At 48.5% G+C, this 27,842-nt stretch overlaps 2 protein-coding genes and 1 long non-coding RNA gene across 3 annotated transcripts; 2 read left to right on the top strand and 1 right to left on the bottom strand.

Moving 5' to 3' along the window:
- Window positions 1-26,604, bottom strand: LOC118081284 (zinc finger protein RFP-like). Its single transcript, XM_088664091.1, has 9 exons — window positions 26,402-26,604; window positions 21,027-21,122; window positions 19,605-20,225; window positions 16,664-16,759; window positions 14,448-14,678; window positions 13,396-13,418; window positions 12,129-12,244; window positions 2,528-2,557; window positions 1-758 (listed from the first exon to the last, which is right to left on the bottom strand). The coding sequence occupies exons 3-9, from the start codon at window positions 20,031-20,033 to the stop codon at window positions 208-210; spliced, it is 1,476 nt and encodes a 491-aa protein (XP_088520217.1). The 5' UTR covers window positions 20,034-20,225; window positions 21,027-21,122; window positions 26,402-26,604; the 3' UTR covers window positions 1-207.
- On the top strand, window positions 21,822-26,017 carry LOC148687149 (uncharacterized). The gene is made up of 2 exons (XR_015948572.1): window positions 21,822-21,951; window positions 25,251-26,017. It is a non-coding gene; the product is annotated as an uncharacterized LOC148687149 (long non-coding RNA).
- LOC148687150 (uncharacterized) lies at window positions 21,948-26,017 on the top strand. Its single transcript, XM_088663871.1, has 2 exons — window positions 21,948-24,936; window positions 25,266-26,017. Exon 1 carries the CDS (start codon window positions 22,484-22,486, stop codon window positions 24,500-24,502), a length of 2,019 nt encoding a protein of 672 aa, XP_088519997.1. The 5' UTR covers window positions 21,948-22,483; the 3' UTR covers window positions 24,503-24,936; window positions 25,266-26,017.
- Window positions 26,605-27,842: the final 1,238 nt, after the last annotated feature.

A 27,842-nucleotide genomic window follows, 5' to 3' on the forward strand; every position in this document is an offset into this window, starting at 1 on the left:
TTGAAGGTGAGGAAAAGATTATTTATTGGGACTGTTAAAAGTGTGATTGTCTCTTTAAGAAGAAGTAAGCTGCAGAGGGAATTCTGGGAAAAGGAAGGAAAATGAATCCTCTCAAAGGTCCCCCTTGGCGGGTAAATGTTTTTTATGTCAGTCACTCTAGTCAGGAGAGAAACTCCCAACTGGGCCTGAGAGTCAGATTTAGTCTCCTCAGGAGATACTGAGGTAGGTTTTATCTCTCCACAGATGAAAGAAAGGGAGGAGGGTCTCTCCAGAGAATGAGGCTCCCGAGAACGTGTAGAGTTCCTCTCCTGAGTCAGCGTCATAAAAAGACACACGTCCCCCTTCATAGTCCAGAGTCACCCGGATCCTCCTGGGCTCCTCACTCAGGGACAGACAAGAGTCATCAGGGGAGATGCAGGCCCAGTAGTCACCAAAAGCCTTCTCCAGAGCCCAGATTCCTCCCTCAGGCTTTAAGGAGAAGCGGCCCTTTCTCTCCACAGACTTCCTGGCCACCCCCAAAGCCCACCCTTCCCCACTTCCCACACTGACTTTCCAGAAATGTCTGCCTGCTGTGAATCCCTCAAGTCCCAACACACAAGGCTCCTCATTGAATCTCTCAGGATTGTCAGGCAGGGTTTGAGGTCTGTCTCCCAATCTGACACTCCCAATCTGAGGTTTCTTTCCCCTTCTCATGCTTTTCCGATCCTTGGACAGGATGATCCTGGGATGGGCTGTGTCTGGATCCAGAGTGACATTTGCTGTTGGGGAAAAAAGAGGGAAAGAAAAAATTAGGCAGAATCAGCTGAGAGAGAGAGAGAGATAGACGGACATAATGATACAAAAAGCACACACACAAAAACCCAGATTTCCTTTGAGATCAATGGGATTTCTTTGCATCGCATGCAAGACTTGAGACTCCTCCTTGCAGACTCTCATCAGAATAAATATCTTCCTTGTTGGTTTCTAAATCAGTTTTCTCCACTTTCTTATATTCGATGTGTATCGTTCCTGCCCTTCTCTCAACCCTAGCATTTTATAGGAGGGAAAAACCACCCACTAAAGCTTTTACTCCTCTCTTCTGTGTTGGTGAAGGGGAAAGAAAGGAGAATTGGAGGGAGGAGAAGAGAGAAACTGCTCTCCTCTTCCAGTCTTTGTGGGAATTGGCCTTTGGGGACCTCTGGGTTGGGCTGGGAGATGAGGTTGAGCACCCCCCGTTATAATAATAATAATAATAATAATAATAATAATAATAATAATAATAATACATTTGCATACAGCCCTTCATCTATAGGTCTCAGGGTGGTTCACAGCATCAAAAGACAACATAAAAACACATAGAGGTGTCCCCTCACTTTCGCAGGGGTCACGTTCTGGGCCCTCGTACCCATAAGTGAAAACCGTGTTAAGAGGGGAGCCTGTTGATTCCTGCTCTCCATCTCTCTCACCCACTTGGTCTCTCCTGTGCCTTCCTCTCTACCATACAGGGAAGAGGTGGCAGGGCAATTTTACAAAGGATGGCTTATTCAATACTTCTCTTTTGGATTTAATACATACCATAAGACTAGTTCCCTAGCCGAAGGGAGGAATAACTCAAAGGGTTACCAGTTTGGGGCTGAGACAGTCATGATAGGCAAGTGTAGGGCTGCCATGTTTTGAAGAGGAAGAAAGAGGACACATTTGCCAACTTCTGCTTTTAACCATGGATCACTATGACAACTCTCATTTTAAATACCCTTACTATATGTAGGCTATAAAAGGTGTGCTATATTGCTAGTAGCAATGCTCTTAAGTTTCAACCTCAAAATAATAATAATACATATTGCTCCCTCGCTTGCCACATGAAAGTTTTGGGGCTCATGGTCACATCTTTGTGAACATAAGTGTGCACGGAACAATTTATTAAACTGTTTAACATCTGCATTTGGGCTCTCCTTAAGGGCAGGGGAAGTTAACTCTTGCCCCCCCCAGACTCCTTCTCCAAGATCTTGTAGCTGAGCCAGCGTCCTTTTAGTTCAGCCACAAGAGAAGGGATTTTGCTAGCTTAAGATGCGGCTCTGTTGTGATTCTCTGCTGCAGACTAGCTAAGCAAGGTGCCTTAGATCTGAGTCTAGTACACTAGAAAAAAAAATTATGGGATCATGTAAACCAAAAAACCAAACAAAAAAACTTGGGACATTATGCCAAATTTTAAAAATCCGCCCAGGTAGAAATTTTAATCATGAAAATAGAGGATGTGGCAGGGAAAAAGAAGACATATGGCAACCAGACCTGAAAAAGGTCACATGGAAAAGTGACCCAACTGTCTCTAGGCAGGAATAAAACTCTTCCCTCCTCCATTTGATCCTTCTGGGTAATTTCTCTCCACCCCTTCTGCACCTCCAAGTCCTTTGTGGTACAAACAGCAGGGCTAGAGTCAAGCTGTGGATGGTTCTCAACTGTACAGAAGAGTCTCTTGACCCCCCATGAAACACTAGTATTAAGTATTAAGCCCCCCTCCTGTGAATTGGAGTATCCATGTGAAACTTACCTCTCTGGAGTTTTCTGAATGACTGGACATCTGAGGAAGCAAAAAGAGAGGCTTAATGGGCTACACTGCAATAGCTCAAAGAAAATATTTTTACAAAACATGACCATAACATAGCATCTGTTGTTTCCTTATTTCAAACAAAAAATTAAATCATAGAACAAATAATTGCAAAGATGACAACCGTAGGCCTAAGGAATTGAAACAACTAATGTGTTTAGCTGTGAATCCTGCATTGCAGAGGGTTGGACTAGATGGTCCTTGCGATCCTTTCAAACTCTACTATTCCATGATTCCATGGGGAAATCAGAAATGGTAAACCATACTAGAAAATGGCGGAATACAATTGTGAGGGACAGGGGATATCGCGAAGTCCCTCCCCTCCTGAGTTCAAGCCCATCCCCGAGCACAGGGGAAAGCAGAGGGAGCTCCGATTCCAGTGAGGAAGCAGGAAGTCGTGTCCGAGGCTCAGGCAAGGTAGCGGAGCCAGGGTCCCAGGTGGGACAGGAAGGGGCAAATAAGGGGGGGAGACCCATCCCCCCAACTCCGGAATTACGGAGAAAGAGGAGGGGAAAGAGGATGGGTCTTCCAAGGCTTTTGTGTTGGGGAAAGACGCGCCAAAAGCCATTCGGAGGTTCTGCAACGTAATGACCCCATCGTTCCGTGTAAATAGCAATGACTTCAGCACTGTAAATACGCAGCACCAATAAAAGAATAAAATGCAGAGCTGCATAGCGTCGTTACTCTGAAGTAGCCTGCTCCGGCCACTGTGACAGCAACCTCCGAATCTTTTTTTGGGCTACTTTGGAGTTGCCGGGATGAGTGTGTCAGAGGCGGAGAAATGGCGGCAGATCGCAGAGAAAGCCCAGCAAGACCTGCAGCAGCTGGCGCAGCAGGCGCAGGGGGAATTAAAGGCAGCTAAAGAAGAAACCAAGAAGGTCCAGGACGACCGGCTACAACTTGCGGAACAGGTGAGAGCGCTTCAGGAAAGAGAGCAGCAATTAAGGGCGGTGGCGGTAGACCTCCAAAACAAGCTGGATGCAGAGAAAAACAAGGCGGGAGGGGCCCCCCAAGTCCAAGTGCTGCCAGGAAGGAGAGCCGGGACCCTAGTAAGCAAGTTCAATGGAGACCCGAGGGAATATCATGGCTTTGAGACTGAGATTGTGTATGCTCTTGAGCTGCACCATGATGACTTCCCTGATGATGAGCACAGGGTAGCGTTTATTGTGGAGCACCTTACCGGGGCAGCCAGGGAGTGGCTAAGACCGTTAATCGCGACAAAAAATCCTTGCATGAAGAATGTCAAACTATTTCTAGAAGGTTTGAAAACGATGTATTCGTCCGATAGTCATATGGACCAGACTAAGGAGGAACTTCATAATTTACGCCAAGGAAAAATGACAGTTCGCGAATATTGGGCGAAATTCACCATGCTGGTGCACAGACTGGGGTGGGAACTAGAGTCAGGCCCAATGCAAGCGGCGTTCTACTTGGGTTTGCATGAGGAGGTGAAAGATGAGCTCTCGAGAGGTCCAAAGCCCAGTAATATGGATCAGCTGAGCAAAGCGGCTCTGGCGGTGGGGGTGAGACAGGAATCCCCGTGGAGCGACAAGCAAGCAACGCGCGCAAAGCGGGCTTGGTTCCCACGGTCGCAGGAGAAGCCACTCCCCCAACAACCCTTTCAAGCCACGCCTGGGGCCAGCCAGGACCAGGAACCCATGCAGATTGATAGCGCGCGCACGCGGGCTTTTCAAACCCCAGCGGCGCCAAGACGCAAGGAGGGAAGGGGCGGGAATTGCTTTCTCTGCAACTCCCCCCAGCATCTCGTCAGAGACTGCCCACATCGCAGGGAGTGGCAAGGAAAGGCGGGAACGGTTATGCCCTCCCCCACTGACGCAGCACCACAGCAGGGAAACGGGAAAGCCTGGCTGCAGGAGACAAGGGGCAGCAGCCAGGCACAATCAGCAGACAACAGCCCCAGCCCGCCCACCCGCACAGAGAGGAGCAGAGCCAGCCCACCCCTCCCAGAGCAGGAGTGGTTCTAGAAGTGACGCTAACGCTCCCAAATGGCTATCCCCTGACGGTCCTCGCGTTAATTGACAGTGGTGCCTCAGCCAACTTCTTCTCGAGAAACTTTGCAGAAGAGCACCAGATCCAGCTTCTGCAGCTGGATTTTCCTCTGCACGTGGCAACCATTGACGGCAGAGAGTTGCTGGGAGGGGCCATCACTCATCAAACCCCCCCCATGAGAATGACGGTGGGAAGGCACTCAGAGACACTGGCATTCAACGTCACCACCATCTCAGACCCCCCCATCGTCTTGGGCATGAGCTGGCTGGCGCGCCACGACCCCTCCATCAGTTGGCACCAGAGATGCATCACGTTTGGATCGGACTTTTGTCTGGAACATTGCATGCAGCACCAACCAGGGGAGGGGCCTCCGATAGCCACGGTGGCCACCATGCACGTCAAAGGGGGTGAGGCGATACCCAAGCCGTACTGGGACCTGCAGGAGGTCTTCAGCGAAGCGGAGTCCGACCACCTACCCCCGCACAGGCCTTTTGACTGCCAGATCAACCTGGTGCCAGGGGCAACTATACCCCCAGCCAAGCTGTACGCCATGTCAGACCAGGAACTGGAGGATCTGCGCGCTTTCATCGACAAGAACCTCAAGCGGGGGTTCATCAGAGAAAGCAAGGCAGCAGGGGGCAGCCCGGTCTTCTGGGTGGACAAGAAAGACACGCAACAGCGCCGTCTTGTGGTGGATTTTAGACGGCTGAATTCAGTGACAGAGCCAGTGGCTTTCCCCATGCCCAGAGTGGATGATCTCCTGACAGCGGCACGCAGGGGCAAGATTTTCACCAAGCTAGACCTGAGGGGGGCGTACAACTTGATCAGGATCCGGGAAGGCGATGAATGGAAAACCACGATGTTCACGCCTCTGGGCTCTTTTGAATATCTGGTGATGCCCTTCGGGTTGCAAGGGGGCTCAGCATGCTTCCAGGCCTTCATGCACCACGTCCTGGGGTCCCTCCTTTTCAAGAACTGCTTGGTCTTCCTAGATGACATCCTTATCTATTCCAATGACCCAGTGCAGCATGTGAAAGATGTCAGGGAGGTGTTGCAGCGCCTGAAGGAGAACCACCTGTATGTGAAGCTGGAGAAGTGCAAGTTTCACACCAAAGAGGTGGACTTCCTGGGCTACAAGCTGTCAGACAAGGGGTTAGCGATGGACAAGGACAAGGTGCAGGCCATCCTGGACTGGCACAGCCCCAGGACGCGCAAAGATGCCCAACGCCTACTAGGCTTCGCCAACTTCTACAGGAAGTTCATCAAGAACTTCTCTCGCGTTACGGCTCCCATCACTGACTGCCTGAGAGGCAAGCAGAAGTTCAGGTGGACACCAGAGGCGCAAGCAGCGTTCGAAAGCCTCAAGAGGGTGTTCGCCTCAGACCAGAACCTGTTCCACGTGGTTCAGGACGCGCCCCTTCGCGTGGAGACAGATGCTTCTGATAGAGCTCTGGGCGCCATTTTGTTGCAACTGGACGCCAACAGAGAGTGGAGACCCTGTGCCTTCTTCTCCAGGAAGCTGACCCAGCCAGAGCGCAACTACACGGTGTTTGATAGGGAACTTCTTGCGATCCACGCTGCGTTCCAGCATTGGAGACACTTCCTGGTGGGCGCCAAGCACCCCATCCAGGTGTGCACAGACCACAAGAACCTGGAGTTCTGGAGAACTGCCAGGGTGCTCAACCAGCGGCAGATACGGTGGGCAGAGTTCTTCTCGAACTTCAACTTCTCCATCCACTACATCCCGGGGGAGCAGAATGTCAGGGCGGATGCCCTCTCCCGCAAACCGGAGTACATGGAGGAGGAGGCGCCACCGGCACCCAGGCACATTTTCCCCCCGTCAGCATGGTCCTGCGGAGCAGCAGTGGTGAGCGAGGCAGAACTCACAGCACTGACAGCAGCGGATGACTTTGCCAACCGCATCTTCAGAGAACTGAGAGGGGGGAGGGAGCAGGCAAAAGACTTTGCAGAACGCAGAGGGCTGCTTTTCTACAAGGGTGCACTGTACCTGCCCACCACCCAGCTTAGACGTAAGGTCCTCAAGCAGATGCACGACAACCCAACGGCGGGTCATTTTGGAAGGGACAAAACCACTCACCTAGTCATGAGACACTTCTGGTGGCCAGGGGTGCGGGAAGATGTTCGAGACTATGTACGGGGCTGTGACACCTGCCAGCGGGCAAAGGTGGTCAGAGCACTGCCAGCAGGATTGCTGGAGCCCTTAGCCACACCACACAGGCCGTGGGAAGTGGTGTCCATGGACTTCATCACAGATCTGCCTTCTTCCAGAGGCAAGACCGCAGTGTTGGTGGTGGTGGACCTTATGTCCAAAATGTGCCACTTTATACCGTGTGCCAGAGCGGTCTCCGCAGAAGAAACAGCCAAACTGTTTGTTGACCACGTCTTCAGACTGCATGGATTACCTTTACGAGTTATTTCGGATAGAGGCCGCCAATTTGTTTCCAGGTTCTGGCGGCGGCTCATGAACCTCCTGCAGGTGGAGGTCAGCTTGTCGACGGCTAGACACCCGCAGACCAATGGACAGGCGGAGAGGGTCAACGCCATTCTGCAGCAGTACCTAAGATGCTACGTCAGCCAGCGGCAAACAGACTGGGAGGATCGCCTGCCACTGGCAGAATTTGCCTACAATAATGCAGTGCACGTCTCCACAGGGGTGTCGCCCTTTAAGGCCAATTATGGGCGGGACCTCAGATCTTTCCCAGAGAGGGAGGGGGAGGAGGAGGAGGAGGGCCCGCAGGCTGAGGATTGGGCAGAGGAACTGGAGACGGTGCACCAGCAGCTCAGAGAACACTTGGAGAGAGCCAAGGAAGCGTACAAAACGGGGGCAGATCGCCACAGGAGACAAGGGGAGGTCATCAGGGTGGGGGACAAGGTTTGGTTGTCCTCGGAGGGCCTTCCCATCAGAGGGAGGTGCAAAAAGCTGGCGCCAAGACGGTTGGGCCCCTTCACGGTCACGCAACAGGTCAACCCGGTGGCCTTCAGACTGGCACTGCCAGAGGACATGAGGGTGCACCCAGTGTTTCATAGATCGCTGCTGTCGCCGTACAGGGAAAGCAGCAGGCTCAGAGGCAGCGAACAAACCCCCGAGGGAGGGGGGGAGAGGGGAGGCAGGGAGCAACTCAATGAGGCCACGGCCATCCTTGATTCACGGAGAGGGGTGGGGGGCCTGGAGTACCTCATGGCATGGGAGGATGCTCCACCGTCCCAGAATGAATGGGTCCCAGCCACTCAGATACAGGAGGAATTCTTGGTGGAAGAATTTCACGCCCTCTTTCCCCACAGACCCAAGCCCTGGCACATGGAAAGGGAGGGGGAGGGGGAGGAAGCACGGGAGAGCAGTTCACCATGGCGCTGGGAAGCGGAGTTTGAGGAACCAGAAGACGAGGTATGGGTGTCACCGAGATCCACCCAGTCAGAGGAAGAAGCAGATTGGCAGCACATTTTTACCCCCACTAGCTCGGACGCCACGGACTTTTTGGGATTCCAGTCATCCCAGGCGGAAGGAGGGGGCTCGCAGGACTGGGGGGAGGTGTTCACACCAACGGGCTCGGAAAGTACTGAGTTCTTAGGCTTCGAGTCGTCGCCGACACCTGGGGGGGACTTGGGGAGGGGAGAAGGAGAGCTTGGGAGGGGGGTGGATGTGAGGGACAGGGGATATCGCGAAGTCCCTCCCCTCCTGAGTTCAAGCCCATCCCCGAGCACAGGGGAAAGCAGAGGGAGCTCCGATTCCAGTGAGGAAGCAGGAAGTCGTGTCCGAGGCTCAGGCAAGGTAGCGGAGCCAGGGTCCCAGGTGGGACAGGAAGGGGCAAATAAGGGGGGGAGACCCATCCCCCCAACTCCGGAATTACGGAGAAAGAGGAGGGGAAAGAGGATGGGTCTTCCAAGGCTTTTGTGTTGGGGAAAGACGCGCCAAAAGCCATTCGGAGGTTCTGCAACGTAATGACCCCATCGTTCCGTGTAAATAGCAATGACTTCAGCACTGTAAATACGCAGCACCAATAAAAGAATAAAATGCAGAGCTGCGTAGCGTCGTTACTCTGAAGTAGCCTGCTCCGGCCACTGTGACAACAATCATTCAAAATTCACAAATGAAATGGTGATTTGTACTGGAGGGAGGTTAACATCTGCCCCAAATAAACTGGTGGGGAAAAGCTGTTCAAACTGAAATTTCCAAGCATGCTGACAAACCAAATTGCAGAGGAAGAATTGGCAGAGGTGGAATGGGGTTGATCTCATGAGAACTGTGGGAACTCTCAGGAGATTGGGGTGGCTGAAGCACGAGAAATGGCTGGTGAGCTTGAGAGGAAGAGGCGGCTCAGGCCTTGGCTCTGCTGCTGGGAGACCAGCCTGGGCAGGAGGTGGAGGAGGGGCTGGGTGATTGTGGGTGCCCTTTAAAACACACTTCAAGAGGGGGAAATCCAAGCAAATAACGATAACCCCCAAAAGAACCTCTCCAGATTGTGTGGAAGGAAAACAAAATGCAAGGGGGGTTCTCTATAATAAGAACTTGACAAGAGGGACATTGGACTGACCCTGCAGGATTCTCCTTAAGGGCTTTTGTAAGATATTGTAAGGCTCTGAGGCTTTTTCCTACAAACAAGCAGTATATAAATTTTAAGAAAGCAAAATCTATAAAATTGAGGGGTAAACCAGGATAATACCCTATGGGCAGGAATGGAACTCAGACTGGTGTTCAGGTTCTTCGCAGGGACAAGCTCTGCCCCCAACCCAAGCCTTCAAACCCCCTCCCAGTTCATTCATGGGACATACAAAGAATCAAAACACCACTAGAGGACTGTTACCCACAGTTACGCCATTGATGGGGGTCCTAAACTCTGCAGAAGAGACGGTTCAAAACCCATGAAATATCAGCCCCCATCCCTCCTGTAAAATTGTTGCTCCCCTGGAAATTTACCTTTCTGAATCTGTTTTCTGAATAACAGATTACAGGTAGGTAGCCGTGTTGGTCTGGATCGAAGTAAAATAAAAAAAATTCCTTCAGTAGCACCTTAAAGACCAACTAAGTTTTTATTTTGGTATGAGCTTTCGTGTGCATGCACACTTCTTCAGTGTGCATGCACACGAAAGCTCATACCAAAATAAAAACTTAGTTGGTCTTTTTACTGAAGGATTTTTTTTTATTTTACTTCGATCCAGACCAACACGGCTACCTACCTGTAACCAGAACTATGGAAGGCATCACATTGAGCCGCATGAAATGGAAGTCCATCAACCATCTGAAGAAGTGTGCATGCACACGAAAGCTCATACCAAAATAAAAACTTAGTTGGTCTTTAAGGTGCTACTGAAGGAATTTTCTGAATAACAGAGTATCTGAGGAAGCAAAAAAGATATAAAGTAAAGTGTAAGGGCAACACTCTTCCACCTGAAATAAACCTCCATACAAAAGTAACACGTTTTGGCTCCTGAACGTCAAAAACCCAAAAGTAAATGCTGCAAGAGCCGCACCTCAGAAATAAACCGTTTTGTAAGTTGAACATTACGTTCGACTTCTGAGGTTTGACTGTACAAGTATTAAATAGTACAGTGGAACCTCAGAAGCCGACCACCTTTGAACTCGAATGTTTCAGCTCCCAAACGAAAGAAAAACGGAAGTGATTGTTTTTTGGAAGCCAAACCTCCAGCACAGCTTTCACAGCTTCTGAATGGCTGCAGGAAGCTTCTTCAGTCAATCGTAAGCCGCGCCTTGGTTCTTGAACCATTTTGGAGCCAAAAGGACTCATGGAACAGATAAAATACAAGAACCGACTGTAGACAAAATTATTTAAAAAACTCAAGAAAATCATAGGAAGAATCAATGAAAATAACCAAAGCTTTAAAACTCAGCAATCATAAAGCAGGCTTACAAATAGCACAATAAAAATATTCAGAATCCTGATGGTCTCTGAACTTTGTCACAGAAATTGGGCTCTACATTCTTGGACTGGAGGGAGGCAGAGCAATAGGAATCCTGGAAAAGCAACTACCCTGGAAATCCAACCCCCCCCCATCCACCGCACCAAAATCAAACCCACCCACCCCGATCCAACCATCAATCCCACCCCACGATCCACCCCCCGAAAACGTCGTATCCATACCTTTCCAGACACCACTCAACTGAAATCCAGGCCGCCTCGAACCAGGCCGCTTGCCCAGGATCCGCCGCCCACCGAAATCCACCCACCCCTGGAACCATCCCGCCTGGGAGACCACACCGTCACAAAAACAATACCTCCACCTCATAAACCCAGATCGCCTCCATCTTACCCTCAATCTACCACACCATCCTCCCTCTAGAACTTCCTATCATTCCACCTTCCCCAATCCACCCCCACACCCCAACACACACAGAAATCCCACTCAACACCCCTAACCACCTCCATATTACCCTGACTCTACAACAAGACCTTGCCTGGATACGGTGGGGGAACCGAATATGAGACATGGATAGGTCAACCCTTCCCTGCCTGGGGTGGGGGTGGGACCCGAATAGGTGACAGGATACCTAATAGGTCGATACAGAGTGGGGGGAGACACAGGGATACCCCTATCTAAACATAACACACACAAAAAAGGTAAGGGGAATCTGAAGGGGAACTCTGACCCTCCATTTAACAAACTGAGCCACAGCAACGTGTGGCAGGGCCAGCTAGGAGCACAATAAAAATATTCAGCATGAATCCTAATGGTCTCTGAACTTTGGGCTCTTCATTCTTGGACTGGAGGGGAGGCAGAGCTATAGGAATCCTGTAAAATTATAAAGAGGGGAGATGGAGGCAGCCTTAACGTCTTCCCCAAGTAAAGTGGTGGGGTAAATTATTAAAACCAAAGTTGTGAAACATGAGGAGAAGCAAAGGTTGCTGTGGAAGGATTGGCAGAGCTCTCATGCAAAGGGAAGTCCTTCCTCAGCAACCTTTTAAAAATCTTTCAGATTTTTCAGATTTTTAACAGATTTTCTTTCAGTTTTTTAACAAGCATAATTGTGTCCTATAGGATTCATGTACTCTTGCTTCCATCCTCAATGTGGGAACTCTCAGGAAATTATTATGCTTGAAGCCCTAGATATGGCAGCTGCAGGCGGACGTCTGTGGAGGAGACGGCTCAGGCCTTGGCTCCACTGCTGAGAAACAAGCCTGAGCAGGAGGCAGAGGGGGAACTGGGGCTTCTTAATGCCCTTTGACTCCATTCAGAGCAGGAGAACCTCCCAAAGGACAACCCCAGATTGTGTAGATGGGGAACCGAAAGGAAAAGGAGGTTCCATAGAATTGTAAACAGATGCGCAGGGGAGGAAAAAATCCCGACTTTGCTCTACACTCTGGTTCAGGCTTTCTTTACAAGCTCCAGCGTCACAATATACATGGGCCATTCTGGGGGACAGGAAATGAAGGCTGGAGCACCAAGAAGGAAGGTATCCTGGGGTTACTCAATTCCATGCAATAAGAGCCTGGCATGTTCAGTTCTGAAGAAGTAACAGAATTCCCAGTGTGAAATCCTGACAGCCAGATTTCATTACCTTTCAACTGTTTCATTGCATCCTCCACAAGGTGACTTAGATCACAGGATTCCAACTGGTTCCTCAGTTCTGGAGGGAAAGCCACTGGCTTCTCTGGACTCTCTCTTTTCTCATACCTGGTGAAAAGAAAAACAATGTCAGCCCATTCAAATCCACTATTCCTGGCACAGGAAAAGAAATAAATTGAGAGGAGGAAGCCAGCTATGGGAAGGCAGGGACTGAGTGGGGAGATTCTCCCTCACTACAGACTCCTCAGCCAGACCCCCAAGGGTCAAAACAGCAACCCCAGGCCTCTGAGTCTCCCCAATGATGTCTATTAATGACAGCACAGCACACATTTTCTTTTTCTAGATGTCCCCAGAGAAGGTGTGAGGAAGATAAAGAGATTCACTTCTGTTGGGAAACGTGAAATGTTCCTAGTGTTTCTCAACCAGTGTGCCTCCAGATGTTTTGGGACTACAACTCCCATCATTCCTGACCACTGGTCTTGCTAGCTAGGGATGATGGGAGTTGTAGTCCCAAAACATCTGGAGGCACACTGGTTGAGAAACACTGCCCAGGCTTAAAACCTCTACTCTGAACCTGAGTGACACCTTAAATTTAAATACTGCAGCCAGAATATGGTCATGAAAATAGCCAATTCCTTTGTGAGAAATCACCCCCTCCCAAGGGGCTCTATGGGGCAGGTGTTTGCTTGGGACAGGGTGGGGTGGGCTGGCAGAGTGTTTGGTGTAGAGTGACTAAACTGGTCAGTTGAGAAGGAAACAACTAAGGCAATAATTGCTCCTGGAAAGGAACTTTGCCTTGTTGTGTGTGCCAGTAAAACAGCCTTCTCTTAGCGACACTTAAGTAAACTAAAAATATTTGTTTCTGGAGCTTGGGGATCTCTTGCTTTGATACGTTAAATAGCCTCTACTCTATAATCCGATGTTTGCAGAAGATGAGACAGATCTTCCAAAGGTGCACAACCAAATCAAATGATTAATCAAAAGGACATTCAGGCCAATACAAAACAAATTATAATCTGTATAATTGTGTATAATTACAAAAGTAAAACCAAACCTCACAAAGGAAATAGCACCAATTCATTGGGGAGGATTGGGGGGCTACAAATTCCAAAGAGGGGGTCCAGTTTTACCAGTGAGATGCTGCAGGGAGTGAGTCCTACAGTCTCTCGCCTGCAGCCCCTGTTTGAGGGCCATGTTTGAGGTTCTTGCATTCTGGCCTCATGGAGGGATGCTAATGGAAATGAGCCAGATCTACTTACCTCTGTAAGGTGCTTCTCACATCCTAGAGGAGAAAAGAGAAGGGAATTATTAATTTTTCCAATACCAAGTTCTCCACATTTCCACATCTGTTTGCAATTATTTTTTAGAAATCCTTATGAAAACCCACCAGCATTTTAGGGAAATTTCACGTTTGTGGGTTCAAGAGAAGATTCCACCCCATCTCTTGTCTTAAGATTATAATTTATTAACTTTACCCCTGTTGGCATTGGGCAATTGAGACGTAAGTAAGCCTACAGGATAATCCTACCAAGGAACTGTCCCAAATTGTCTTCCGCAGAGGTCCCCAAATTTCAAATGCTACTTTCCAACTGGAAATAAAAAAGCACCTGCAGCCTCCAAAGGGGTAATAAAACAGCTCAGTGTTTCTTTGGGCTCATCCACACTTCTGCTTTTCCTGTGCCCAGAAAACACGGGTCCAAGTGGTTTTGCCTTTGCCCTGCCACTTTCCCTCAGGAAAAACCTGCTCCTTAGTGCAACATCAAAGGAATCTGGAGAAATCCTGGCTGAGGTTTGCTCTCAATCAGCAGTAAATAGCAGGTTTTCCTGGAGGAAAGGGGTGGGATAAGCAGCGGTCTGGATGAGTCCCTCTGTCTTGTTCTTTCGTCACTGTGACTGAAGACCATTGTGGGCTGATATGTATCCACGGGGAAAGTGATCGACCCAGAAGTCGTGGAGGGAACAGGAAGAGAAGCTTGGTCAAGAGACTGGCTCATGTCGGAAGGAGGCCTGAATGCATCCTTGGTGAAGCCCAGCACAGGAAAGGAAGGCAGCATTGCCCAGTGGGAAGGCATTCAGAGACAAATCATCAGCAAAGAGCAGAAAATCACCTCCCATTCCATCAAGGAGACAGAAGAATCTCTAGTCTGCATTCAGGTGAGTTGAGCATCCTAGGTCTCTTGGGTGTTCCTGTCCTTTACAAACCTGACTAGAGGCTCCATCAACTGAGCCCCTGAACTCCTTGAAAGGGGCACATAAGGGATGGGAAGCAGCCTCTTCCTGGAGCCTTGGGCTGTTCCTGCCACCGTCTTACCTGCAGGAGTTCACTCGCTGGCTGCTGACGCTTCTCCTCCATCTCCTGGATGATCCTCTCCAGAGAAGAGAGTTTCCTGGAGAGTCTGGCCAGCTGCTCATCCCTTCTCCCTACAATCTCCTTCTCCACCTCTTCCATTTTATTCAGCAGACATTTTTCCTGTTCTTCCAGGAACTGGCGCAGTTGTCTGAACTTCTCCACAGTCTTCAGCCTCTCCATTTCTGTTAATTTCTACAAGAAAAGAGGGGGTCTGGGTGTGGATGATGATCAGCCTTCAAAACAGCAGGAAGAGAATTATGAGAATTCTGTTCGGGTTTTTGCTAAATTAGTAGCGTGAGAAACCATCAGATTGCTTCTTCACACAATCAACTCTAGGACAAGCAATTAACACTGGGCAGAAAGCCAAGGTCTACTTCTGCCATAGTAACTGCGCTCTCATTGGTTGAGTTCAGCACTGAGACCTCTTATCAGAGAAAGCTAGCACAGTACGTGTGTGTGGTGAGTGTGGTCAGTGTAGGAGGAGAGGTGCTGTATCGGTTGAGAGAGAGACAGAGAGGAAAGGATTTATTTTACTTTGTTTTTGAGTTAAAGCTGTACATAGAAACTCTATGTCAGACCTCACATGGAGTACTGTGTCCAGTTCTGGGCACCACAGTTCAAGAAGGATACTGATAAGCTGGAACGTGTCCAGAAGAGGGCAACCAAAATGGTCAAAGGCCTGGAAACTATGCCTTATGAGGAACGGCTTAGGGAGCTGGGTATGTTTAGCCTGGAGAAGAGAAGGTTAAGGGGTGATATGATAACCATGTTCAAATATATAAAAGGATGTCATATAGAGGAGGGAGAAAGGTTGTTTTCTGCTGCTTCAGAGAAGCGGACACGGAGCAACGGATTCAAACTACAAGAAAGAAAATTCCACCTAAACATTAGGAAGAACTTCCTGACAGTAAGAGCTGTTCGGCAGTGGAATTTGCTGCCAAGGAGTGTGGTGGAGTCTCCTTCTTTGGAGGTTTTTAAGCAGAGGCTTGACAGCCATCTGTCAGGAATGCTTTGATGGTGTTTCCTGCTTGGCAGGGGGTTGGACTGGATGGCCCTTGTGGTCTCTTCCAACTCTATGATTCTATGATTCTATGATTCTATGATTCTGGTTTTTCTTTTATTTTAATAAATCCTGTATATAGTTTACTCTGCGTCCAGACGTCTAGTCATTTAAGTTACCGCCAGAAGCTTCCGGAAAAACCTGCGCAAACTCTGCTGTGTTCAGGCTGAAGTTACACCTGACACTTAAAAACACTAAGAAATTCCACAGGGAGGGCACTTCTGATTTTTCAGAGACATGAAACCTACAGCCAGTGGCTAAAGAAGTAAACATTTATTTTGAGGGGAGGCCCCTTCCATTGCTCTTTCTGTTGACTTCTATTTTGCCTACTGCCTAAAGCAAGGAACTTTTTTTTCCCCAGCCATGGATGTTCCCTGCATGTTTTGGGGCATGGCATAACCCTGAGTTCTAGGTTGTTTAGAGAACATTCATGGACATAAAACACCCCTCAGTTTAGACTGGGGCCATTTAGGTGTAGGAAGGCAACAGAAACAGAGGAGGAGGAGGAGAAAGTGCAGAGTTCATCCCCATAGCTCCCTGAATTTCCTAAAGATGAACAAGAGTGCACATTTAGAAAGATAATTCTTTAGTAATATTTCTGGTAAATCCTGATTTGGATTGAATTGCTTCCACCTTTTCAGCTCACAAGTCCTCAGGCTTCTCCTTGACTGCTATTCACATAATATACGACAACGGGAAATAAACTCAATTTAGCTGCATTCAAATTGGAACTTACCTAATTCACTATTGCTGAAAAAATATGGAGACCAAAACAGAGCTTTGAAATTCACCTCTCTGATATTTTCAAGCTTGACCCAGCCAGGTAATATTCACCAAAAATGTATTTATGAGGGTACAGTACAGATCAAAATATTTCTATGAGGAGGTAGCTACCCTAACATGTGATTCATTTTCAGAATAATAAATTAATAAACAGACTGATATGGAAAAAGGAGAAATGGGGAGAAGCTGTAATGGGCAGATTTCCCCATCACTTCTCAGTCCTGACTCGATTCTTCTTCTATTAATATTATTTATTGAAATTATATACCGTACTACCCTATAGCTGGAGGTCTCAGGTGCTTGTTCCCTGTCTAGTAACAATAGAGACCCTTACAAGGAGGTCTTTGCTTTCCTTGTCCAGATCTGCTTGAAAGGCCAGAATTTCCTCTCTCTCTTTCCTCAGGATCTCCAGGCGGCGACAGATCTCTCCCTAAAGAGAAAAGGGAAAACTCAGATTTGATTGAGACACACAGAGAGATGAAAATCATACTGGCTTCCTGGGTCCAGTGGCCTTGCTATAATAGCAAAGTAGTTTACTGGAGGAAATAAAAGTCCAGAGGTTTTCAATCTTTTTGGATCCACGGCTCCCTCAACAAACTCCCCTTGCTTGCAGAGCTGGCAGCCCCTCTCCCTTTCTCAAACCCCCTCCCTTGCAGAGTGCTCTCTCAGCCTCTTCTCCTCTCCCCCCTCCTTGGGAGTCCCAGCCTGACTTGAGGTCCCAGGGAGAAGTGGGAAGAGGAGGAAGGGCGAAGGCAGGATCCAACCTGGCATGTATCAGTCCAGCATCAAAGAGATAGTGAGGTCAGCCCAAGAGGTGACAGATGCAGGGTTAGACCAGAGCTTCTCAAAACTTCACCCATTCCAAACCCCTCTTCTGCAAGACTAGGGCTTTTCCACCCTTCCTCTTAACATCACTGCTTTGCCTCTTCATTGGGCCAAATGGCAACTCAGGTTTTCTGCTATTTCTCAGTTATTTTCTCTGCAGTAGCCAGAGCCCACGTGTGCTTGTGCCACCAGGGGAGATAAAAGTGCTGCAGCGTCTTCCATTTCTGGACCAAAGAAGTTCTTGCTGTGGCTAGAATCCACCTAAGTAGATCCTTAGATCAGAAGATTGCTGTCTGGTCACCCTGCCAGTTCAAAGGGGCCAGCTTCTTTTCACTATTATTACTATTTTGTGGCATTATTAGTATTGCATGACACAGGAACATATTTGCACCACGGTAGTAGAACAAGTCATTTTAAAAAAGGGATTAAAAGGCATTATAGCTTTAACTATACGAACCTTTTTCGGCAAGGTGATGTCTCTGCTTTTTAAGATGCTATCTGTATAGTTAAAGCTATGGTTCGCCCAGTAGTGATGTATGGAAGTGAGAGCTGGACCATAAAGAAGGCTGATCACCGAAGAATTTATGCTTTTGAATTACGGTGCTGGAGGAGACTCTTGAGAGTCCCATGGACTGCAAGAAGATCAAACCTATCCATTCTTAAGGAAATCAGCCCCGAGTGCTCACTGGAAGGACAGATCCTGAAGCTGAGGCTCCAATACTTTGGCCACCTCCTGAGAAGAGTAGACTCCCCTGGAAAAGACCCTAATGCTGGGAAAGATTGAGGGCACAAGGAGAAGGGGACGAGATGGTTGGACAGTGTTCTCAAAGCTACCAACATGAATCTGACCAAACTATGGGAGGCAGTGGAAGACAGGAGTGCCTGGTGTGCTCTGGTCCATGGGGTCACGAAGAGTCGGATGCGACTAAATGACTAAACAACAACCAAAAGGCATTATATATATACTAGTATCATGAAGCCCGTTAAATTAACGGGTGCTAGAACAGTGAGTTTGATAAGGGTGCTGGACCCCCGAGGCCAGAAGGAGCGCCCAGGAGCAGCAGCAGCAGGTGGCGGCGGCGGTGAGGAGCGCGGCGATCCCACCCGGAGAACCCATCGCAGGCGTCGCACAGCCTCGGGAGGCTGCCCAAAGTGCCCTGCAGGGGGCTCCGGCCACATTGGAGGGCAGCCGGCGTTGCGCTCTTGCCCCCGGCAGGGAACCTTCAGCCCCGCCGGCACTTGCCCTGGAGCATCCGCCTTCCTCCTCCTTTCCAGCGCTCCGCTCTCCCCGGCAAAGGCAGCAGATACAGCAGCAGGCGGCTGGCTGGGAAGCGCACAGTGTGCAGGAGGGAAGTCCGCCTGATTGACAGAGGTGCTGCTGCTGCCGCCGCCACCACCTTCGCCGCTGCACAGCCGAGCGCAGAGAGGGAGGGAAGGCCGCGGCCCCGCCGCTCCTCTCACGGGTCAGGGAGGGTTGTGAGGAGAAGGCGGAGGAGGAGGCGGCATCGGGCTCCGGGGCTGCGGCTGTGGGAGCCGGACCGGGCTCCTCAAAGGCGCCTCCCCCCCCCTTCACCTCCGCTGGCCTCCACCCTCGCTTCCCCGACGCACTGTCCAGCCGGGAACGGCGGTTGAAGGAGGCAGAGGGGTTGGGTGGGAGAGCGTGCCCGTGCGTCCAGTCTCTGGGTCCAATCCCTGTGTCCGTGCGGCACATGCGCAGTAGCGCAGACACAGGGACTGGACGTAGAGACACAGGGACTTTTATTATATAGGATAATTGCACGTGTCCAATTTGAGTTGCCATGAAAAAGTCATCTTTCCCCCTTGTCTTTGCAGATGCTACTCTGAATCACAGAGTCCTTTGCCATTTGGGGTGGAAGGAGATCCTCAGCCCCCCCCCCCCGCTGAATCCTCATTGCACAGGCCCCACAGCACCCCCAGAATAAGTGTGCTCCCCACCAGTAGGTGCTTCCACCCCCCACTCCTAAATCCATCTAGTCAATTCCTTGCTAACAGTCTGTCCGTCCATTCCCCCCCCCCCCCCGCAGCTGATCCCTGGCTGCTCTCTGCTTTGCAGGGCATGGAGGAGGCATCCTGCTAGCCAAAGGAAACATGTACTTAGTTGTGTATGTGCAATTTACATTTGTACTGTTCAAAATATGTACAAAGCAACCTTGCTATGATGTGTGGACGAGGTTAACCCTTTCTCTCCCCACCAAGGTCCCAGTTCAAATATTTGAAGCTGCTGTATGTAAAGGGAAGATCCCTTTGTCCCCCTGGCAGAGAGAAAGACTTCAACTCCCTCCTCTCAGTCATCCCAGGAGCCCTCAGGCTTCCCCTTAGCTGCTTTATACATAATAAACTACCGTACCACCAGTTCATGCCATGCCTACTTTGGACCTGAAAATTAAAAATAAAACCTCCCAGGAAGAATCCACACAGGGATCTCCTACCTCGTATTCCTCGAAAGCCTCCTTCAGAGGAATCACCTCGTGGTGTTTGTGCTCCTTTGATCTGTCACAAACCACACAGATGGGGGCTTCATCCTCCTTGCAAAAGAGTTTCAGGGGCTCCTGGTGATCCTCGCACATTCTCCCTTTGCCTTCTCCTACTTCTCTCCCCTCTTGAAGGCTGAGATTCTGGGCTATTTCTACCACGTTAGCCAGTTGCCGGTTGCAGATGAGGCTCCTTCTCTGGACTCTTTCTCTGCACTGAGGGCAGGAAGCCTCTGCCTCCGATTCCCCCCAGTACTGGATCAGGCAGGATTGGCAGAAGTTGTGGCCACACTCTGGAATGGTCACTGGATCCTTGAAATAATCCAGGCAGATGGAGCATGTGACTTCATCACGGAGACGCTGGATGTGACCCCCAGAAACAGCCATGCCTCCCTCTTGCCAAAACCACGAATTCAGTTTCGCTTTCTCAGTTTTCAGCCACTGGGCGTCCCCCTTCCTGCAAATGACTCAGTGATCACGTGATATTTATTTATATATTTAAAAAACATGTCTCCGGATCTTTGCAGTTGCTGGATGTTTTCTCAAGTAGCAGCGAATGCTTCTGGATTGCTTCCCATGCTTTTGATTACACAAAAACACACACATACCAAATAAGTTGTGGTATTTATACTGCAACATTTTCATTCATAGGCTTCCTTGTCATTTTTGAATTGGAGAAAATCTGCCTCTGCCCTAAATGGACGGGAGTTCTGATTTAGCAAGTGTGAAGAAAACTCCTAAAAGTCTGGTTGCTAATTCTAACTTTATCCGTTTCTGAGGTCAAAGGAGCAAGGTTTTCAACTGAGATGCCAGATGGCCGGCTGATTTTTAACCACCTTTTGCATGGTGGGTCCTGAGATCACCAAGCAGCAGTTGTTTTTACTACGTTTGGACACAATTGGACAACATTTTGAATCGAGATGGCAGGCTGCCCCTTTCAAAACTGTGCTGGTTTTAACCACCTATTTCAAAACTGAACTGTTGTTTTTTTAGTTCCCTATAACCCCCAAGGACCATTGGGTACAAAGATGCTATTATTGGATTTAAATCATAAGCAAGTGGCCCGTGACCCTTCAAACACTATTGGACTCATCAGCCTCTGGTAGCAGCATAGCCAATGGTCAGGTATTCCAAGAATTGCAGTCGACCCTTTGGAGAGATGTAGGGCCATAATCTGCTCCTCCCTCCATCAAATGCCGCCTGTGCGGAGCAGAAAAAGTAAGAGAAGTGGTGCAAGGCCCCCACATTGCCACAGCTGAGACCCACAACATATTGGTGCCTCCTCTGCTTGAGCTTTCCTACCCTAAATGGCCAGGACAACTTGAAAGTATGAATTTGAACCACAGATTTTTTTCCCCTCCTCCCTCCCAATCCATTTACCTCTTGTGTCGTGTCTTTCCAGTGTTTGCCTATGCCGGTACTAGTCAGCTACAATGGTGATGTTCTCTGTCCACTGTTGCCTCTGAATGCCCGTTGCTGGAAACCACAGGAAGAGAAAGCACAAAATTATCTGTTCCTTACCAAGACGTCAACCAAACACAAAGGTCTCCTGCGCAGTTCAGACTTTTTATTCTCAAAATTTATTTGAGAGTCTGGTTGACTCTCACAAACCCCCCCCCCCAAGAGAAACCTACAGCCTCATTTGCACCCTTGTCATCTCAACTTATTGTCCGCCAGGTGTCAAAATAAATTACTTCTGTTTGTGTCGCAACCTCCTGCCCACACCTCCAAACTGAGGAGACGTTGAAGAGGAAGAGACGATGAACGCGGTTCTGAGGAGTTAGCAGCTGGAGCTGGGGGGGGCGTATTCTGGCCTGGTGGGGATTGCTCAGCCCCTCAGCTGACATTGCTCTCCTTTCTGATGGCATTTTTAATACCATGCCTAGGAACACGAGGAGAAATAATCGTGTGCATGTTCATGGCCGGCTTTCAAAGAGGACCAGGCAAATTCATGGAGGACAAACTGTGGGATGCAAAGGGTTAAGTGCAGTCAAATCACAACAATCCCTAGAGAGTCCACTTGGAGGACTGTGGGGGAACACATGACTAGCTTGGTTTCCTGTTCTTACACATGCAAATGAGTTGGGGAAGTGGCAGATAAATTCTGAAGGAAACAGCCATTTTCTCCCTCTTGGACCAGACCTCTTGGACTACACACATCTTAGTGAGTCTCTCCCTCAAGGCCTCCAGCCTAGAGAGAGAGATGAGATGGAGTCTCACTTCTTATAAGTGAACTTCACAATGTATATATTACCTTTTAACTAAGCAAGTCTACCTCTTGAGTGTGCTGTACCTCGAGATGCTTGTAAGTAAACATCTTTTATACTTTTAAGAGCATTGTGTTGTGTCTTTTCTTTTAAGAGGGAAAAAGGGGAAATACCAGGAAAATACACTTTATTTTAGTGGCTTAAATCAAGCCTGCGCAAACGTTCTTCTGCTGTGTATTTTGCAAAAGGGGAATGTTTTTACTCTGCTAAAGTTTTGTGCTTGCTAGCGCAAGCGGGGATAGGATATATTAAACAATATCTCCTCATCCACATTCCTGAACATTCCCACATTGGGTTATTGCGGCCCAGAGTTGCGTATTTTGTGTATTTTTGAAGGATTGATTTGGATTGTGATTTTGAGCTGTGTAGGATTTTTCCAGTTAGAGTTTCCTGGTTGAGCACATGGTCTCTTTGTTCTGCAGTGTGCTTGGGGGATTAACTACCCCTCCCCTCCCTCAGAGTTTACAGCACTGAGAAAGCTCAGAGGTAGTGAAGATATTTTTGAGATTTTGATTTTGATTTTTGAAAGATTTTGAATTTTGGAAATTTTGGAAATTTTGAAGTTTTAAGATGGCAAGCTCCAGTTTTGGTAGTGAGGCAAGACCAAGTCTTATGCTGCTGGATGACAATAATTTTGTGCAGTGGAAGCAGCGCATTTTAGTTTATCTTGCTGCTAGGCGTGTTCTGCAGGCCATTAAGGAAGAAAAGCCTACAGGAACCGATGCAGAAGCTTTAGCCAAGATAGAAGCTTGGAGTATTAAAAATGATGAAGCCAAGCACATAATTTTGAGCAGTTTGAGGAATGAGCATCTATCGATGATAAATTTTGAAGATGATGCATCTAAGATCCTAGAGGACATTGAACGCATTTATGCACAATCTACGGAGAGTTCCTATAGATATTTGTTGGATAAGTTACTCAAGTTGAAGATGAATTCTAGAGAAGAGTTTACAGAGCATTTTAAGAATTTTTCTGAGATTGTTCAAAGAATTGCCTTTACTCCCAGAGCCTTTGATGATGTGACTAAAGTAACGTTTATGCTTGCATCATTGGGACCTACGTTTGCTCCATTTAAAAGTATAATGGATCACACAAAGGATTTAACTTTTAATGAGCTTATCAACCATTTAAGAGAGGAATGCAGAGATAGCCTTGATTCTCAAGAAAGGAATCCAAGGAGGAAGGATAGCAGCTATGCATCCAAGCATTTTGGAAAGTCCAGAGAGACATCTAGAGAAATAATTTGTTTTAAATGCAATGGGAAAAACCACATAGCAAGGAACTGCAAGGGTTCAAATGGGGATGAAGTTGAATCCCACCCCTCAAAACCACAAGGCATTAAGAAGGGGAGTCGTGAGCAAACCATGTTGATGCAGGAGAGGAGTCTAGCTGTCCAGAATCGTGAAAATAAGCGCAATAAGTGGATTCTTGACAGTGGAGCGAGTTCTCATTTCTGTTATGAAAAGGAGTATTTTAATGAGATTAATAATGATGAATCCTCTGAAATTGAGATAGCTGATGGCAACATTGTAAAGGCATTTGGTGCAGGAACTGTGAACTTGCAATTCAACGTAGATTATGAGACAATTAATACAAAAGTGACTGAAGTTAAGTTTGCACCAAAACTCAATTGCAACTTACTGAGTGTTTCCAGTTTGGACAGGAAAGGATTTAAAATTACATTTGAAAAAGGGCAATGTATTGTGACTAAGCATGATGAAGTTTGTGCTCAGGGCACACTAAAGGATGGTGTATATGAGCTTAATATTTCAGAGAACCAGCGGAACCAGTCTACAAGGATGGCCCAACCAAGCAAAAGGGATCAAGCAAGTCTGGAACCAACAAGTGAGGAGTTTGTATTTTATCCTCTTGAACCAATACAAAGCACTAATCCACCTTCTAGTGTCGTAGCACCCCCTATAGGTGACACCCGAGAAGACGCGGAGGTTCAGGCCCCTGGCAGCACCAGAGACGAAGAGGATGAGGAGCAGCTGTATGGGGGTATGCCACTGCTGGAGGAGGATGAGGAAGCTGATGCGGTCGAAAGACCAGAGGTCAGACACTCATCCAGAACCAACAGAGGTGTTCCACCATTACGGCTGTCCTACCTTACAAGGTCGGCGTCTCCACAGGAACCTTCCAAATGGGAAGAGATAGAGAGGATGCCACCGGATGAAGCCAGTCTCTGGAGGAAAGCTGCTCAGGAGGAGATAGATGCACTTCATCGGAACAGGACCTGGACACTCACAGAACTACCTCCTGGTAAGGAAGCAATTGGAAGTAAATGGGTGTTCAAAGTTAAAAGGGGTTCAGAAGGGGAGGTGCAACGCTACAAAGCTAGGCTTGTGGCACAAGGTTTTTCCCAGAAGTATGGTGAGGATTACGATCAAGTGTTTGCACCGACAGTTCGATACAGCAGTGTCAGACTACTTTTAAGTATTGCAGCATCTAAGCAAATGTCGGTTTACCATATTGACATTGCGACAGCCTTTCTTCATGGCGAAATTTCTGAGCAGATTTATATGAAGCAGCCCAAAGGTTTCATTAAACCAAATGAGGCACATCTAGTGTGCAAGCTGCAGAAATGACTTTATGGTTTGAAGCAAGCAGCGAGGGCTTGGAACCAGAAACTTCATGAGATGCTGGTGCAGCTTGGGTACAAGCAAGGGACTGCTGATAAGTGCTTGTACACCAAACAAAGGGATGGACAGTTTTCGTACATTTTAGCCTTTGTTGACGACCTTTTAATTTCTACGTCAAATGAGAAGGACTATAAAGACATAGTCAAACACCTCAACAGGGAAGTAGAGGTCAAGGAACTAGGAAAAGTGAAATACTACTTGGGAATTCAAGTTGAGAGAGAAGAGGATGGATCGTTCTTACTCAGCCAAAGGCAAAAGATAACTGAACTGATTGAAAGCATGCAGATGCAGGATGCACACCCAGTTGCGACACCGATGGCCACAGACTTCTTGAAGAATCAACAAGGTTCGAAGTTGCTGCCAAACAACACGCAATACAGGTCAGCGGTCGGCAAACTTTTGTATTTGGTTACCACATGCAGACCTGACCTGGCAAGTGCAGTGGGGATCCTAAATAGGAAAGTAAGTTGTCCCACTGAGCATGATTGGGCTGGTGTTAAGAGGGTTGTTCGTTATCTAAAGGGAACCATGGACTGTAAATTAAAACTGCCAGCCGTCAGAGACCCTAAACTGCTTGGGTATACTGACGCGGATTGGGCTGGGGATAATAAGGATTATAAGTCCACCAGTGGTTATGTTTTTATGTATGGGGACGGAGCTATTGCATGGGGAAGTTATAAACAGAAATGTATAGTTTTATCGTCCTCAGAATCCCAATACATTGCAACTTCGGAGGCTTGCAGAGAGATCGCCTGGCTGGATCAACTCCTGAAGGACTTTGGCGTGCCAAGGAAGGGACCTGTCAGCTTGATGGAGGACAACCAGAGCAGTATGAAGCTGACACAAAGCGAAAAGTTCCTTGCACGCACCAAACACATTGGGGTCAGGTACCACTACATACGCCAGGTGATCGAGGATGGACTTGTTGAAATGTGTTACTGCAACACTGACCAGATGACTGCAGATGTCCTAACAAAGCCCCTGCCAAGAGAGAAGTTCCAGGATCTTCGTGGCAAGCTGGGACTTTTGGGTGGTTGATTAAAGTTGTTTATGTATGTTTTTGTGTATGTTGTGAATTGCCTGAGAAGGGGTTTGTGGGATGCAAAGGGTTAAGTGCAGTCAAGTCACAACAATCCCTAGATAGTCCACTTGGAGGACTGAGGAGGAGGATATGACTAAGCCTAGTTTCCTCTTCCTTCACATGCAAATGAGTTGGGGAAGTGGCACATAAATTCTGAAGGAAACAGCCATTTCCCTCTCTTGGACCAGACCTCTTGGACTACACACATCTTAGTGAGTCTCTCCCTCAAGGCCTCCAGCCTAGAGAGAGAGATGAGATGGAGTCTCACTTCTTATAAGTGAACTTCACAATGTATATATTACCTTTTAACTAAGCAAGTCTACCTCTTGAGTGTGCTGTACCTCGAGATGCTTGTAAGTAAACATCTTTTATACTTTTAAGAGCATTGTGTTGTGTCTTTTCTTTTAAGAGGGAAAAAGGGGAAATACCAGGAAAATACACTTTATTTTAGTGGCTTAAATCAAGCCTGCGCAAACGTTCTTCTGCTGTGTATTTTGCAAAAGGGGAATGTTTTTACTCTGCTAAAGTTTTGTGCTTGCTAGCGCAAGCGGGGATAGGATATATTAAACAATATCTCCTCATCCACATTCCTGAACATTCCCACACAAACAAGGCTATATTGATGGCTACTAGCAACAAAAAGCTGCGTTTTTCATAAAGCCTGCAACTCAGGGATGGCCTATGTGGTGCCCTCACGCTGTGCTTGGGTTCCCAACTCCCATCTCCCAGCGAGAACGTCCGGTCGTCAGCAGGGGCATACCCACCGCGGGGCGGCGGGGGGGCCGTCGCCCCTCCCTAGAGGCCCGGCCGGTCGGTGCAGCTGCGGGCGAGAGTGGCGCTGCCGGCGGGGCTGGTGGGCAGAGGCGGAGGACAGCCCAGCAGAGCGCGAGTTCGGCGTTCCCGCCCGCCCCGCCGCACCCTCCAGCTTCCCGTCGCGCTCTCTGGTTCCCCGCCGCGCTTGGCCTTGCCAGAGGGCGCGACGGGGAGCTGGAGGGAGGGCGCAGTGCGGTGGGCGGGAACGCCTATGATCAGGGTTGAAGTTTCCCATCGCCCCCGCCCTTCGCGCGAGGTTCCCGCTTCTCGTGTTGCAGCGGCGACGCCTCGCACAGCCGGCACGTTGAGATTGCCCGGCGGGCAGATGGATCAGCGGCTGGGCGAGATGTGGCTGAGGCGGAGCAGCTTGGGGAGGGGGCAGGAAGTGAGTTCCAGCAGGGTCGCGTAATCTCTACCTCAGAAAGTAAGGGAAGACGTGAGGGACTAGCGACCTGAGTTCCTTTTAGGTTCTCTCTCTTAACAGCTTTTCTAACGGCGTCGTCGATGAACCCTTGTTCTCCCCCGCAGTCCTTCCTCCTCCTCCTCCTCCTCTCTCACACATGCTTGGTGGAGTTGGAAGCCAAAGCTGACCCCCAATTTTATATAGGAGCTGGTTTGCTGCAGAGAATGAAGAGGGCTCTCTGCACACGTTCGAAGGTCCCTTAAAAAAAATTATTTGCGCACGTGACGTGTTAAGGCTGTGCTTCCTGCGCTCCCACAAAGAGCTCTTGTTGCAGGGTGTAGCCGAAAGGGCCATCTCAATTTTCAGGCTTGTAGGAACACGGGTAGCTGCCCTGTGTCATTAGCTCAGGTCATTTACACTTATACATCAGTATTGTCGACTCTACACTGACTGGCAGCATGCTCCAGGGTTCAGACAGGGGACATTCCTAGCCTTACCATAGCTGCCAAGTTTTCCCTTTTCTTGCGAGGAAGCCTATTCAGCAGAAGGGAATTTCCCTTAAAAAAAGGGAGAACTTGGCAGCTATGAGCCTTACCTGCTCTACCACTGAACTATGGCCCTTCCAATTCGAAGTTATTGGCATTATACCGGTATATCAGATGTCTGGTTTTGGACACAGACCTGGAAGGGCATTTGTCCTAAAAGTCAGGATATAACCAATATGTGTGTGTAAAAAAAAGGTAAAGACCCCTGGGCAATTAGCACTTAGCCCAGCATCACTCCCCCCCCCCAATGCATCAACTCAGTTATGTGACCGCTGAGCTAAGTAACTACAACCTTTAGAAGACATCTGAAGGCAGCCCTGCATAGGGAAGTTCTTTAATGTTTTATTAGGTTTTTATATAGCTTGAAACCAGTCCAGAGTGGCTGAGGCAACCCAGCCAGATGGGTGGAGTATAAATAATAAAAGTATTATTATTTATAATAAT

Source organism: Zootoca vivipara, chromosome 2, assembly GCF_965207765.1.
Source record: "Zootoca vivipara chromosome 2, rZooViv2.hap1.1, whole genome shotgun sequence".
NCBI classification, from domain to species: Eukaryota; Metazoa; Chordata; class Lepidosauria; order Squamata; family Lacertidae; genus Zootoca; species Zootoca vivipara.